This window comes from Pochonia chlamydosporia (assembly GCF_001653235.2).
Source record: "Pochonia chlamydosporia 170 chromosome Unknown PCv3seq00030, whole genome shotgun sequence".
Lineage (NCBI taxonomy): Eukaryota > Fungi > Ascomycota > Sordariomycetes > Hypocreales > Clavicipitaceae > Pochonia > Pochonia chlamydosporia.
The window spans coordinates 40,631-57,137 of NW_019154065.1; the positions used below are offsets into that span (position 1 = coordinate 40,631).

Sequence of the window (16,507 nt, forward strand, 5' to 3'; positions counted from 1 at the left end):
GTTTGCGAATGGGTGCTGTATGGGGACGTTGGCGCTCAACATTCACCGCATGAGGCGAACTGACCCAGTGTGTAATAATCGGCATAAGTCACGCTGCCTTCACAAGACACCGATTGCCGAATGAGCCTCGACAAAATATGGCTTTTGACGTTGATTTGTCGCACCAGGGGCCGTCCACGAACGACTTCGGAAGCGCAGGTTCTTTTGTGCCTGTGGAAGCGCAGCAGGTGGCAGACGGTGGCGAAAATATCAGGTCATATCTCAAATCGTGACGAGTCATCGTCAAGAGCTGGCCTAGCTGGGGTTCTGTTTCGGAATGTTGGGACGTTGATTACGTCTGCGGGACCCGTATTCTATTGGTGACTGGTTCTAGAGGTTCTGTCAGACAATTGTTGGATCAGGTTAGATCGAGTGGAACTGTGCTGAAGGTGCCGATGGTGATGAATGAGAATTATCTGAGGAGCCGGGATTGCTATAATGAGAAATTGCTGCAGCTGCCTTAAATAGAAGACGAATTCCCTGCAGAAACGGAAATTGCAGTAGAATCTCAGTGTGAAGTCCGATGCCGTTTGGCGAGACATGCGACAGGTTTCTCACCGAACCAGGGGTAGCGTGTGTGTTGGGTGTACACGATAAGAGGATGTGGTGGACAAGAGGATCAACTAATAGTTTCGCAATGGTGACGCTGACTCAAGATCCAGCGAAATTCGAATTAAGCCAGGTTATTATTAGCACTAACGTATGGGCTTAGGAGTTATTAAACTCCCAGGCAAGGCATTAGACGTTATGACCTGCTGTACTCTCCAATTGACGAGGCATCGCCGTCCTACCATCACCCATCATACCGCCCGCCGTCGTCTCCTCCGCAACATCTGCCGGGCGAAGGTCCTACCCTGCCATCCGCTTATGTGTATAAATGGAACAGGAACATGTCGGCGGGCAACTGCAAATAAGCAGCAAAGGAGCCCCCATCACCATATAGGTGAGTTACGTGGGAAGATACCACGGCGACACACGCATACCTTGCAAGCTCGGTTGTGTGGGAGGGTGATCGTTGCTTGACACCTGAGCGCGGCAGCCAAAGGAGACAGTCAAATAGCCGCGGTTCAGGGCAAACCCTAGTTCGTCTGTTGAGGACGGACTCATGCCCAGACTGCTTGCGACTGAGCAGTCGGCTCAGTTTAGAGTCTTTTCCCGTGTGAGGTTGCATCTTACATAGCCAGCAATGATACGGGTCGTCACCCTGTAAATGCAGAATGCCTTCCGTTCTGGACCTCAGGTGTTACCCTGTGGGAGGCCCGTTCTGTATATACTACTTCGTTCATCATAGGTATCGTCGGCTTTGGTCCCTGCAATCATTCCATGAAAGCTTCAGCTGCCAGGGCGTTGGTCGCTATAGCGTCCAGAGGGGTTATGGGTCAACATGCGCTTCAGTTTGAGCTGACTCCGACCCCTTACCTAACTTATACATGGTTTCAATTTTTGATTGAGTTGTCATCATTTGCTTGTCATGCACGACATGTTCCCCGAAGTATCTTCAGTTGCACTGCAGATGGTTCCTGGACTTTCCCCCAACATCCCAGTCATCATACACTGATGTCCCTTCTGCGGCGCGGGTTTCCCCTTGTATATTTACCTTGGGTTGAGAGCATACCTCGAGTTTCTGTACAGTCCAAATCGGCTGTATGAAGGGGCCGTTTCTATCAGCGTTCTCGTTCTGTGGCGTATTGTCGATACAAACCTACGATCATCCCCCGGCCCAACCATGACCAGTCTAAGCACTATCTTGAACGTCGATGTCGACAATGCACATACTCGTTCATTGGGAGAGGCCGTGAGTGCTGTGCCGGAGACATCACAACATTTCGACTTTTCAATGGCGCCTACCTCTTATGGTCATGGCTTACCTACTTCGAACCAGGAACTTAGTCCACCAACACGCTCGGTGCATTCATTACTAGTCGGCCAACCGCCAGCCTGCTGGAATCCAAATGAGAGACACCAAACCAGTATCAGCGGTGACTTTACTAATTCCCATTACGGGCAAGGACATGCCTGTGCTTACGGACGCCCTGGGCCATTCTTAACTACGTCTACAAGTTTGTTTACGTTTGCACAGCCTGTACCCGCTAAACTTACTCCAATTACTGGTAAACTCAGTAGAGCAAAGAAGGGGGCTCCAGTCCACTTTTGTGACAACTGCCATCCACCAAAAGTACTGCTATGCTTCAACTCCGAAATGCCGATTGGGTTCAATGCTAACTAGCATACTCGTATAGATTTTTACCCGGGCTGAACACTTGAGGTTTACGTCCTCGTATATACTGTCTCCACAGGCATCGCTGTCTTGCTAACTAAACAAATAGGCGTCATCAACTAAACCATCAGCCTCCTGGTCTGCATTGCACGGCCCCTGGATGTGATAAACTATTTCACCGACAGGATCTTCTTGAGCGCCACCAACGAAGGCAGTAAGCGGATGTTGGAGCAAGATTTGTATGCCAAAAAAAGGCAATTCGCTAACTCTACTCAGTTACCAGCATAGTCACTGGTGGAGGCCTATCAATGGTCAACTGTTCAACCGCAAGTGCCCTGCAGGAGGTAGCCAAAGACCCCGACATCCCAAATAGCCGCCAGGACTATTTATTCCACTGTCACAGTCATATGATATCACATCACCTAATCAGCTGGCACCATCACCGGAAGCCACCTTTGATGAGCCCGTCTCCTGCGACTTGCACCCGACCAAGCCAAATGCGCCCCTTATACCGCAAACTTAGGCGATATCCGCATGAAAGATGGAGGATGATGACTGTTTGGCGCAGGGCTCCCAATAGTCCAGACTGTTTGAACTAATAGTCCAGGTTTTGCATCGTTACCCTGGACAACACTGTAATGAATCTATTTAAAGCAACAAACAACAACAAATGGCTGGCTGATAATCATCTTCCATCAGTTTCAGAATAGAGAAAAGAGGGTCTTCAAAGAAATATTGGATTATTAGTCCAAACAGTCTGGAGTATTGGGAGCTCTGGTTTGGCGGAATCCATACCTGGTGTCACGGGCTACGCCCGGTATCTGAGACCTGGCTCTGCCAGGTCTGTAATTACGTTATTTCGCTTAGTATCAACGACTACTTGACCACGAGCTCGAGGCTCGCCCTCGAGCTCTGATCTTTCCTTTCTCTTTAGTTTTAGACAGTATAAAGGCACCCCTATGTTGGACAAACTTGGGCTAAGCCCGTCACAATATACTCACTTGGACCGTTACACTAGCAAACTCAGAGCACTGAACCATCAGCACTGAACCATCAGCACTTAACCACCTCGCGATAACATCGTAGAGCAAGGTAGGAACTACAATACAAGAGCCAGCCTCCGTATTAATATTGAAGCCTTCTTATTGTTGGCAAACCATCACTCCTGTAAATGAAGCAAACTTGAACCCCTCCCCCCAAAAAAGGCAGATTACCTCATCGGGTTAGCACTACCTTTGGGGTTTGTTAGGAGCTCTGCCTGTTCGTCATCACCGTACCACCACTTTCCATCACCGGCACCTTCACCTTCACCGTCACCATGGAGTCGCAAGCTTTGAGCGGTCTGCAGTGGACCATTTGCACGCTTCACCAAGCCGTCTTCATTGGATCATCATTATTGGACCATATTTGCTGGATCACGTACTTTGGTATACAGACTAGTGAGGCTCGATTGGGAAACACACGAACCTTAGACAATCGACGACTGTAGAGGTAACGGATTCTCCTTGCAACTTCCGCTAAAATTGATTCAGCAAAGTAATTGAAGACTTCAAATTCACAACGCCGTAGTGCAGTGGTCTTGTGTGCTATATAGTGACCGCTCCGTGACCGAAACCCGCTCCCCCCCCCCCTTCTCTCTCTTCCGAGAGTGAAGGTTCAAGATCCAAGTCGCAAGATCCAAGATCTCATATCTTTGCCACGCAGCCTATGGCATGACCAGGTGCAAGGATTGGGTTACCGGATATTAACGCCGCGGTCCCCTATGTCCACTGCCTCAATTCCAGTGCTGTAATCTATCCGAATTATCGATCTCAGGGCCAGGATCGTTAAGATTTGATCGATAAGCCTATTGATCGATTAGATCGATATCGTTAAGGATTGCTTAGTAAGCTCATACCAGTATCAAATGTAAACTTCAAATTTATGAAACCTGTCTAACTGCTCAATCCATGTGTAAGACAAGGGAGCTTTTGAACTTTGAGGTGCAGATCTTATACTAATTTACTTGGGCCTTACATAACCGAGGGCTCTAACTTACGTGGGCAATGATTAGCTTCATGCTTACGTGAGGATTCTCAATCCTTAACGATCTCGAGATCGATAAATCTGAGATCGATAGCTAACGATCTCGATCTCGATATCGATATCGTTAAGTCTTAACGATCCAGGATCGTTTCAGCACTGCTCAATTCTAGTACCTTCAATCTAAACTCTAAGTACTTGAATCCTGGAAATCGATCAGCATGTAGGATGTTAAATACGTCGACCAGTGACCAGCCCAGAGTCCAAACCTCAGCAAAATTCCACCTCTCAGCACGATACCCGCATCACAGAGTACCGTAACGCAAGCTTTGATCAGACGCGATGCCAAGCAGTTCTTTTTGGATAACTGTGGCGAAATTCACGAAGAATGGATCTCATTGATAAGAAGGACAACTCTTCCAGAGCAAGTCACAAGTTCTGATCAGAGAATATTAGATGTGCTTTTGACTTTGGACACTGCTTGTAACAACCCTGACTTTCCACGCACTGTTAGGCTTGCTTCCATTCAACTGGCTCGTGTCCTCAGTGGTCTCAAAGACAAGGTGAAGGAGGAACGTCGTCGCGGGGTCATCGATGGAAAACGTAGCAAACGGGATGCCTCGATTGTCTTTGACATTTATTGCAAAGCCACTGGGAAACCCAGAGCGGCAGTGCTCAATCTTGCCCGCCTTGCCAATCGATGTTCAGCCCTGGGGAAGGACTCACTACTGGCAGTCACATTCACTGACCACGATGTAAAGATTCTGTAAGTCTGAGAGCTTTCGTTCGTGGATACTCTACTGCATTCATTCTAACTCCCTCGAAGAAAGAATACCTCGATCCCGATCAGCAGGCTCGAGGCTATCGCTGAGGATATTACTCAGACGTATCCTCCTGAATTGATCCTGGTATTAAACTACTTGTCAACTGATGGGGCGAAGATGGCGGGCGATGAGTCCCCACTAGTGCTAGTCAGGAAAATGTTGATGGCTTGAGCCAGCTCGGCCTGCCATCACCGCTAGAAGGGAGAAGACGGAATCGCCTAGTTGAGCAGATGTTTCGTGATATTTATTCAATGCTAAAGGAATCGCTTTTGGGAATGACGGGTCATTGGCTGAACAGCCTATGCCTATTTATCACGCACGAACTTGGAGTCGGAGTCCCTAAAAATGAATCGGCTATCGATAAGTAAGCGGGATCAGTAGCATATTGTTCTTGTTTTGAATGAGCGACTTGATCTTAACATATGCAGAGCTTCATAGCTCCAGAGACCCAATCAACTACACGACTTACACTGGTTGATCAACTTAGTGTATTACACTCAACTAAATCAACTAAATCAGGACAATCCTGACTAATCAATTAAACTAAATTTGGGCCTCTCGTGTACGTGGATTTAGTTGATTTCAGTGTAACTGTTGATGGTTAAAGGGCTGCACATTTGATCTCGAACTTAGCTTCAGGGTAGGTTCGGCTGCGGGCGAGACGACAAGTCAGCTTCCTCCCCCTATTCTACATCCGTAATTTGTATTCTAACCAAAGTGCCTTAAGGTAGAGCCTCCGCTACTGCGTCGTGCGTCTGTTGATCCTTGGTTGATTGACTTCGGCATCTTTTTACCCATCTTGGAACCGTATTGCCATGTTTTGAATGACGTGTAGCGGAACGATGGCTGATGCCTAGTTTATTGAAATATCTTCCTGCTAGCTAGCACCTGCTTGATCATCACATAACACCTATTTCTGGCCATCTACAACAAGTATCATCGCTTCTTTTCTGTAAGGGGTCGCCGGTCGGCCCCAGTAAGTTCCGTAAGGGGACACGCGGCTCATTCAGCTAACAAAAAAGAGAGAGCAGACGTTCTCGAGGGGTGGACTCTCTACTATGGTGGTTAACTGGGCAGTCAATGCTCAGGGGCTGGTTGTGAGACCCTCATTTGGTGGCGTTATCAGCATTGCCATCAACCCAGGTGCACGGCAACGAGTTAGTCCGTGACACTTTCACATTATGTCTTTATGTTTACTATGACCATGAGCGCTTCGGAATTCCTAGAATCGTCCCCAATTTCTATCGATGATGTCCCAATTGACTTCGAACTCCCAGTGCCTTCCACGCCTGCTTCTTCTGCCGAGAGCTCATTGACGCCGTTCTCCCCGCCGCCGACGACATTGCCCACTCCTGATAAGTACGATACGCGTCTTTGGGGACATTTTCCGGGTTGGGTATGGTCAGAAAGAAGCAAAGACAACTACTCATGGGCTTGGGAATATGGATACGACATACAACATGACGACGAGCGCAGATGGGTCTGCAAGCCGTGTATTCAGAAGAACGACCCCAGACCTAAGAATTTCGTTGCTATTGGCCTTCAGAATGCGCTGAATCACTTATACAAGGATCACGGAATATCTGCACCAGATAACAAGACAAAGTCCGGCTTGCAAAAGAAAGCCGAGGAGAAGCCAGGGAGCAAGAGGCCAAGATCGATTGTGGATATATGGAAGCTCGACCCTTTAAGACCTCGAGAACAGGCGATTGCCAACTCTATGATACGCGGATTTAATCGAAATCACTTTCAACGTCTCCTGATCGAGTGGATAGTCGACACGAATCAGCCCTTTAGTGTTGTTGAACATGAGAGACTCCGGGATATCTTCGAATACCTTAACCCTGCAGTCAAGATCACGAACGCCAACATCTCTGATACCACAGTTCGCGCGCTCATCAACTCCGAATTTAAAAAGCACAAGGCGCGCGTCATTGAAGCCCTGCGAAAGAGCCCCGGCTTAATACACGTCAGCTTTGACGGATGGAGGGCGCGGAATCGACACTCGTTATACGGTATCGTGTGCTTCTTCAGGGACGAGAATAGCAAGCCCCACAAGGTCGCTCTGGGGGTCCCCGAAGTCCGCAGACATTCGGGGAACAACATTGCAACAGAAGTCCTTTATACCATCGAGGCTTTTGGCATCGAGGAGAATATTGGGTATTTTACCCTTGACAATGCCGAGAACAACGACACAGCACTTGAGGCTATTGGCAAAAAGCTCGGCTTCAATGGCGCTCGAAGGCGAGGCCGCTGCTTCGGCCATATAGTCAATCTGTCTGCGAAGGCACTACTGTTCGGGAAGGATACAGACGCGTTCGAAGAACAACTTTCTGGTGCAGAAGCGCTGTCTGAAGCCGAATACGAACTTTGGCGACAGAAAGGGCCGGTTGGGAAGCTCCATAATTTCGTCGTGGATGTTGATCGATCGGACAGACTGACATACCTGTTGAAAGAACTTCAAGAGTACGACATATCCATGTCGGACGATCCGAAAATACGGTCAAAAAGCCCCGTCTCGGTAGTGCTAGATAACGATACGCGCTGGCTTTCCCAGCTCTATATGATCCGCCGCGCCTTGAGACTTCGAAGGTACTTCGAACTGCTAGTCGCGAAGTTCCGAATCCAATGGGAGGAGGAGAATACATCAAAAAGAACTGGCCAGTTGAAAAAGTCGGCTGTCCGGCCTCGAATCCTTAGAGACGAGAACCAACTTACGGCCAACGATTGGTCTGTACTTCAACACTTCGCGACGATCCTTGGATACTATGAAGATGCAGTCAAGACTCTAGAAGGCGACGGTTTAATCAGGAAACGCAAGAGGGGTTATACTGGTTCATATGGAAACGTTTGGGATGTGATCAATGGGTTTGAATTCCTGCTTGGCAAGCTCGAAAAATATAAGGCGATGGCAAAAGATTTTCCTGACCCCGAACAGTTCAGGATCGGCATAAATATGGCCTGGGAGAAATTAGACAAGTATTACACTATTCTCGACACAACACCGATATATTATACCGCCCTCGCACTCCACCCGGCATACAGATGGGGATGGTTCGAGCAGGCCTGGGTACATAAGCCCGACTGGATCAGATCTGCAAAAAGGATAGTTCAAGAAGTGTGGGACGAGTCCTATCGAGATTTCCATATTGTGGTGGCCTCAAATGACGAGCCTGTTGCAAAACGACAGAAGCAATACTACAATGCCTTCGAAGAGCATTGCGAACAGTCCCGTATCGACTCCATACAGACAGAGCCTCTACTGGACGACGACACGATTGGCGACGAATACGAACGATGGCAATCGAGCCATGAGAGCACTGACAAGACTGTGCGAGATCCGATAGCGTATTGGCATGAGAAGCGCCTGCAATACCCTCGTCTCTCCCGAATGGCCCTCGACTTTGTCACAATACAATCAATGTCTGCAGAATGTGAGAGGATGTTCTCGGCAGCAGGGCAGATGGTTGTTCCCCAACGGTGCAATCTTCAGGCGCAAACAGTTGGGATGTGTCAGGTATTGAGGTCGTGGTTTCGGGCAGGCATTATCAACGACCTAGATCCGTTATTTCTCTCGATCATAGAGGAGAAGAAAGAGCTCGAGGGCATCCATCTTAATGATGATGAGTTCAGAAGACGGGAGCTATCGTGGCTCGCTGCCGCGGCGAAAACAGCTGGCCATTGAAGAGGCGATTCGAGTGCTACAAGAGTGAATGAAGGGAAGGGGACGGGAGCAGCCGAAGGTAGATTCGCACCAGAGGAGCCTCGGGAAGCCCTACTTGTTGTACCAGCCAGCAAAAGTGGACATCACCTCCTTCTAAGAGGGAGGTATTTGTTAGAATATGTCGTCTCTGACACTTTTTAATGCGAGGGGATGGTTAGCGTCACTGTGGCCAACCCTGACACGGGCGCGATGAGATCAACTCAAGAGATAATGCCACTATATTGCACGAAAACCAAGATGAAGAGGAAAGAGGTATGAGCAAGCGCGTGGACGTGTAGACGCGTTAACTTAGTGCCATCATGCGCTGCCCCACTACGCCGCGACTCTGGATGATGCCGCCACAAACCTCCATCCACTGAAGTCAACTACACTTAAATCAACTACATTTGAGGTGTCCGTTGATACACTACATTCAAAGTTTCATTACTAATCTACACTTACTCTAAATTGACAGATGCCGTGTAGTTGATTTAGTTGATTGGGTCTCTGCATAGCTCGAACCTCGAGCAAAGGCATACAGGTGCAACTATTGACATGTGACAGGCTCTGCGAAAATATATGCTACGAGATTTTATCCAACCCTTGCAGATCACACTCCACGTCGCTTTGTATTTGTCGACTGATCATTCAATATGTCCACTCTCAAGGTTCTATTGTTTCCGTAAGGGGGGCCACGGCACGGGTGCTCGAACACACAACATAAGGGGGAGATATTCAGTGAAGCCGCACGATTGCTATCACCCCAGCTACCTGAAACTTGTATAGCTGCATTGTGTGCAGAGGTAGTGAGGACAATCCCCCATTCGGCCCCCAGGAGGCCCAAGACAACCGTCCATCCTGTTGCCTGTTTCTCCACAGTTGCAGCAACTCCAACCACGACTCTTGAGGTCTGCCAAATAACACTCGACTTCGCCACAGAGGTTCTCGTCAGGAACCCCGGTATGAGATCGCCCTTGAGGGCACATAGACCACCTCTTGGTACGGTTGTTGTATGTCGCAAATTCACAATAGTCTGGCTGGGCGTAAGCTCTGTGGCCGCATCTGTACTGCCTGTAATACCGAGCAGCTCTTGCTTATTTCATCCACTCAGACTTTAAAAAAAAACATCAAAAGGAGGTGGTCTCTCATGCCTGATGAAGAGGAACAATCGTAAGGCTGCGAGCATTGCGGACACCAAAGCCAAATGGCCCCAGCGTAATGTGTCGGATTTGATGATCCCCACTTGAAGATGGTTTAGTTAGCTTACTCAGCAGAACAGAACTAGTGATTTGGGCAGGGGCCGCTATTTAGTCCTTCAACTTCCTCCTCTTCACATTTCTGGTCCCTTATGGATGACATGCTCCGATTGTCGTATAAATCTCACGTTCGGCTAATGATGTTCTACTGTTTCTTATAGACTCCAGGATGGCTCACCTCACTCAAGGAGAGCAGGGCATCATCGACGCAAATCCTTTGGTGATGCACTCAGCAGCGTATGCGAAGCTTTGCGAGAGGCTGAACGAAACACTCACCGCGAAAACTCTCAGATAGATGACACCGCTGATGTACCAGAACGGCCAAGGCTGTTCGTGGCCGCGATAGGCGAATTATTCTCTATCTTGTCCGCTTCCGATGTGTCACCGCTACTTGCATCAAGAACCGGCAGGGATGCCCTTGGCTCTGATCTCATGGCAGTTCGTCAACGCGTACAGAAAGGAGATTTTGAGTACCAGCTTTTGCGGCCACTATCGCAGCTTGTGATCAAGCAGGCATCAGATGTTGACATATGGACTGCCGTCGTAGCCCTGGTCCTATCGATTTCTCACTCGACTCCGCCGCCGAGCCGCCCGCCGTCTTTCGAAACCCCAATAACCCATTCGTCCGCTTCGCAGCAAGGGTCAGAACAAACGCGACGGAAGATTGAGCCTCGTGTGTTCGAAGAGATTCGCCACTGTACGCACCGTGCGGTCGAAGGATTCCACGAGAAATATTTTGAAGGACACAAATGGAACAGGCGAGCCGAGCGGATTTGGCAGAGCGTCAAGAGTCGCTATAGCGACATTGATAAGAGATGGACACAGTTACCTGACGCGGCCACCGAGGACGAGATATGTATCTGGTTGCTCAACTTCCAGGAAGAGTTGCTAGCAGCCGAACGAGCTGCATATTTCAGAAGCAATGGAAGCAAAAGAGTTGGGGCTGAGGCGACACGGCAACTGGATCTCTTTGTCAAAATGAGAAGAGATGAGGCATCAGATGCGAAGCACGACTGGAGACACGTGTTGGTCGTCGGCGAGCTCAAACAGTCCGACCAGAAAAACAAGAGCCTATGGCTTCAGGTTGGCAGCGCTGTGAGAAACGTGTTCGCTTACCAGCCTACGCGATCATTCGTGCACGCCTTCACTCTGACCGGTACCGAGATGGAGACATGGATCTTTGACCGGTCTGGGCCGTACAGCGGGGCTACGTTTGACATCCACAAGGATCCCGAGAAGTTCATTCGGGTCATGTGTGCATATTTGATGATGAAGACGAGGAGCTAGGCCTGGACACCTTTACCAAAGCAAAAGACAACAAGTTGTTTGTCACCATACCTGTTGAAACTCGCGGGAAGAAGCGGAAACGTCAGCTGGAACTCGACCCGAATCCGATCGCCCATCAGCGAGCTATTGTCTGCCGTGGCACGTCTTGCTTCCTCGCCAGGGCCACTGGAGCCGCAGAATTTGACAGGGTCGTAAAATACTCTTGGACTTCCAGCATGCGACCGCCGGAGGCTGATCTTCTTAACAAGGCTATCGAACGCGGTGTTAAGGGTCTTGCGAAAGTGGTTGGCTACCACGAAGAAGTCACTAGCATAAGCAAGTTGCGAGAAGGCCTGGTCTTCTCGACTCCGCATAAATTTCGTGGCGTGCCACGCAGTGCCAATACGTCCTTCTCGCAGTCGCAACCCCCACTAAGCCACTCTTTTAGCCAGTTCCCCGGTCTTAGCATTGCCAGCAGCGGACACAGAAAGAGGAAGTCAACGGATTGGTCAAGCAATGCGTCTAAGAGATCCCGGTCGAATAGCCAGCTGGCCAAGGCAGATCACGTAGAAAACGGAGCAACTTACTCCGTCCAAGAACCGCAAGGTACTAGTCTTGTTCACCAAGATCACGATCAGACACCATATGCCAATCGCATCTTTCGCGTATTGGCCATCTCGCCGGCGGGACGGTCCATTAGCCAGTTCAAGGCTGTTATCGAGCTCCTCGAAGGCCTTCGGGACGCCATTAAAGTGCATCAATCACTCTACACGGACGGGAAAATTCTGCACCGAGATATTTCCGAAAACAATATCATTATCACCAACCCGGGGAATGCTGATGGCTTCAAGGGCATGCTCATCGACCTTGACTTGGCCAAGGAAGAAGGCAAAGGTCCTAGTGGGGCCCGACATCGGACGGGCACGATGGAATTCATGGCAATTGAAGTTCTTCTAGGAATTTCGCACACGTATCGCCACGATCTCGAAGCATTCTTTTACGTTCTAATATGGCTTTGCGCTCGTCGAGGCTGGTCATTATCGAAAGCGTCAGGTCGGCGCCCGAAAAAAAGCATGCTATCGCGGTGGTATACTGGAGGTTACGAGGACATAGCGCAAAGCAAGCGTGGTGATATGGACAAAAATGGGCTAGAAGTCATTCTGAGAGAATTTCCGGAAGTTTTCGATGGTGTCAAACCTTTGTGCAGGGCAATAAGAGATGTCTTGTTCCCGCATAAGTATGGTCTCTTCACTGGCACTCCACAGGATCCGAATATTCTGTACGATCCAATTATCAAAGCATTTGATGATGCTATAGCAGAAATTGGGCTGGGAGAGGTAAAGACGTGAGGTATCACTCAAATAAGGATGAGCTTGTCTGCATGCAATGGATTAACTAATCCTGATATGGTACCCAAGTTGAGCAGATGCCAATGACTGCAGTAAAGGCTGGCACGAAATTGCGGGGTATCCAATTCTCAAATTTGTATACAAGATTCGCAAACGGCACTGAGACCACTGGTATGTACGGTCGCGGTAAATGGAAATCTTTGTCCTTCGAGCCGCTGATTCGAGAGACCCCCCCTTCATTGAGTGTCAGCTAAAGCTATTGAACCTTGAGATTCAAGGAATATTACTCTAGCCGCGACAGAATAAATGTGACTGGAGAAATTATATTGTTCGTGCTCTTCTGGAAACGTCTGGTGACGGCAATTGTAATGTAGCAGGATTGGTCCACAAGAACTGAAGCTGACTACGTCGGTGCTCGGTTCTCGTCGGCTGAAGAAAACCGAGGCTCTAGTTGCACCATTTAGATGGCCAAAAAGTGCGACAAACCACGGGACTGAAAAGTGACAAGAACTAAGCATATACCGCACTGGTGTGTTCATCCTCATACAAAATCTCCAATTTATTTCGCCATAGCTAAGGTTCAGTCTTTCCCCGTAGGTTAGCAATCAAAAACTTTGATGAAGACAAAGAGGCAATTTCATGATTCTAAGCTTACCACCACCTTGATTCCTACTTGACATTACCACAAGTAGGACATGCTGTCCCCTTTTTAACATATGGACAAGTTTCGCAGTCTTCCGCCATATTTGATGCTGGTCTCGGTAAGTATGAGATTGGAAACAGTGAATCTGGCTATAGAAGTCCCCGATTTCCCCGTCCTGGGTGTAAAGTTGTCGTATCGGTGAATGTCGGTGTTATTTTGGCAGTCAGAACTCATGGATACCCGAGGTATTTATAGTGGCTCCAACAAACTTTTGCCACTGCACAGTCCAATTATAGTTCACATGACAGTGCGGACGTTGATTGGCTGAGAGCTGTCACGGGAACAATGGTTATCGAAATCAAGCGGGTATAAACCCCACGTTTACCCCGTCACTGCCATGAATCCGAGGCTTCGAGAGGCCTCGCCTCGAAGATTGAACATGTCTGGAAAACCCCAATGTGCTTGCTCTGCAATTTTTCTAACGAGCGATGAGTTGGATGCTCACCTTGACGAGCAGAAGGTTAGCCTCTATTTCTTGACAGTCTTTAATTGTACGCACCCGAATCTCTATTCGTACGCACCCCCCCACATTCAGCCACAGCAGGTCTCCGATAATGCCCCGGTGAAATTTGCTACCAGTGATGCTTCCAGTATTTCCAAATTACCACCGACTCTTCCTAATCCGTTGCAACAGTAATGCTATCGCCAACCTTCTCCTTTTCCTTTCCCTTTCCCTTCGCAAACAATAGTTCTGTTATTTTATCGTCCTCCTCCACCTCCAAAGAATAATGCTGTTCAGTTGGATTGTTCCTGTCTCCCTGTCCCTTTGCCTGTTGACGAGTAACTCGAGTTGTGACTGAAGCAGTCTTACTCCGTTTTCGCCGAGGCTGTTGTTGGTCTTGTAAGTCAGCTGCGTCTTCCTCGTCAAGAGTTAACCCTAGCTCGAGTTGAGAGTAGTTTCGACGTGCTGACCTCTGTACGCCGCTTTGTGTTGACGCTTTGGGCGCAAGTTGATGATTAGGAATCGCACGTTCGTTGCCAAAGGGTTCGCCATTCCGTGGCCGACCCTTAGGTATGCCCATTAGAGGACGTTGTACTTGAAGAAGAGGGTCGTCAATTTCTCGAGATCGTTTGATATACCAAAATGGATCCAAGTCTTCCTTCTTTAGTGCCTCATGTTGACGAGCTAACTCCAAGAGTTTATGCACACAAGGCAAGCCGTATTGAGCCGTAGTAGAGCCTGTGCAAGTTGGCAAGGGCTTCTTAGAGACCCGGCTTGATTCCATCAGTCTGTGGATCTCGCTAAGCTGGTCTAGAGCCCAACGAGTGACGTTTAGAGGCAGCTGGCCAAGCCACTCTCTTCCGGAGAACAGGTTCCGAATAGTGGTGTTCGCTTGTTGTATTTTGTCTTTATACAGCTGACGTTTATCTGCTGTCTGACTAGCTGTTGCTGCTTCAACTTCAGGGAGGTCGGACCGAAGGGATAGGTGGTATGTCTTTAGAGAATGATGGTTTGACTCGGCTGGTGCTGTCGTAATCAAACCGAAGTTCCGATAATGGCGAGTATAGCAGCAGGCCCACTCTTTCTTCAACGGCAAGTATGTGTCCTTGAGATACTTCAAAATTCGCTCTTGGTGTTCAAAGGTCTCTTGAAGTTGCCGCCATGCTTGATTGAACTCGTCCTCCGATCTGCTAAATACCATATATCTCCAGAGGAGGTACAGACCAGCCCGAGTATTTAATACTTGTTTGGGAAGAGGACCAAGTTTTATATCCTTTGTGTCTTTAACGTTAGTGTTCCCACGTTCTATCTCTTGGATATCAGCAGTATCTGCATCGTCATCATCTCCATCTATTTTAGAGTCGATGGGTTTCTTCCACCATTTCTTGATGGATAAGACCACATTACTGTTAATATGGAAAACGCAAAGCTGAAGTTGCGCGTTGGGGAAGATGTGCCGTGCCGCAGCACGCAACTGATCGTCTTTGTCCGTGATAATAACCTGTGGGGGAGCGATGTTGCCCGCAGTGCTGGATAGACACGCTATGAAACTGAAACTGGGGTGAGTTTCAGTTTCATGAAACCGGACGCTGGTATAGTTTCGGTTTCATATGAAACTGTATTCTGGTGCGGATTAAAAAAATGACTTTGTTTCCAGCAGGTGTATGCCATATCTCCTGGCCACCCGAAGACGTTGGTATTGTCTGCTTATCTATAGTACCAAGTCCCCAGCTTCAACATCACTGTCCGCCCCCTTGTCCATTTCTAAATCTTCCTGCAGTATCCTTACGGCCGCGTCTATATCCTTTGCTACCCTAAACACCCCAGCAAGAAGTGGCCTGTTTTTCCCCTTTGGAATGCTTATCCAGCTCTTAATGCACTCGCATGCCTCTACCATATTCGCAGACATACTGCATCTGTCCCACGTGACCTGCCGTCTCGCGCCCGAGAAGATTCGCTCTGCCTCCGTGGACATCGGTGGGATACAGAATACGTCAATGGCCATGCGGGAGAGGAGGGGGAAGTTCGCTTGCTGGGTCGGTTCAAGCCACCACTGTAAGGCCGTTTGTTGCCCAATTCCGGCCTGTGAGCCCTGTGAGAAAGCGTCAACGTCCGTCCATCACACGCTGTAAATTTACTTACATGGATGAAACGATCAAATTCATCCTTCACCTCACACGCTGTGCTGTACACCTTCCTCCTCCAGCGATCAAACTCATCAAGCTCTTGCCCATTCTCCTGTTGCTTCTCTGGGAGCTGGTAGCTTTTGTACTCCTGCGACCAAATCTGCCTTACAGCCTTCACTGCATTGCTAACCCAGGCTGGATTTCTCTTCCACTGCTCACTCAGATAGCTCTTTCGGAGTGCTGGGTGGAGGAGAATCCCGGCCACGTACACGGGGGCTTGTTCGGTAAGCTGGTAATACTTCTCGAACTTCAGCCAAGCAACATGGAAGCGCGCGTAGAAGCGCGGGTTGCTGAAAGCCCGACTTTGAGTCTGTGTGTGAAGTGATGATGGAGGAAATCCATGTGGGACAGAACTTCATCCAGTGTATTCTCTCGGCCTTGACGTACTGAGATCTGGTGAAATACCTGTAAAAAGGCATGGATATCTCTGAGTTCGTTCCAATCGTTGTGGTCCAGTGCGTCTTTCTGTATTTTGGCATGATTTTCTTGGATCCAAAAT

The 16,507-nt window shown here is 48.7% G+C and overlaps 3 protein-coding genes across 3 annotated transcripts; 2 read left to right on the plus strand and 1 right to left on the minus strand.

Annotated features, from left to right (window-relative positions):
- Positions 1-6,307: 6,307 nt before the first annotated feature.
- Positions 6,308-8,788, plus strand: VFPPC_18645 (restless-like transposase; the record flags this gene model as incomplete). The annotated part of the gene is made up of 1 exon (XM_022430223.1): positions 6,308-8,788. The coding sequence occupies one exon, from the start codon at positions 6,308-6,310 to the stop codon at positions 8,786-8,788; it is 2,481 nt and encodes an 826-aa protein (XP_022284809.1).
- A 2,776-nt stretch (positions 8,789-11,564) lies between these two features.
- On the plus strand, positions 11,565-12,677 carry VFPPC_18644 (serine/threonine-protein kinase Sgk2; the record flags this gene model as incomplete). Its single annotated transcript, XM_018290126.2, has 1 exon — positions 11,565-12,677. One exon carries the CDS (start codon positions 11,565-11,567, stop codon positions 12,675-12,677), a length of 1,113 nt encoding a protein of 370 aa, XP_018135676.2.
- Positions 12,678-12,913: 236 nt separating this feature from the next.
- On the minus strand, positions 12,914-13,393 carry VFPPC_17213 (hypothetical protein; the record flags this gene model as incomplete). Its single annotated transcript, XM_018294953.1, has 2 exons — positions 12,914-13,262; positions 13,329-13,393. 2 exons carry the CDS (start codon positions 13,391-13,393, stop codon positions 12,914-12,916), a joined length of 414 nt encoding a protein of 137 aa, XP_018135677.1.
- Between the last annotated feature and the right edge of the window lie 3,114 nt (positions 13,394-16,507).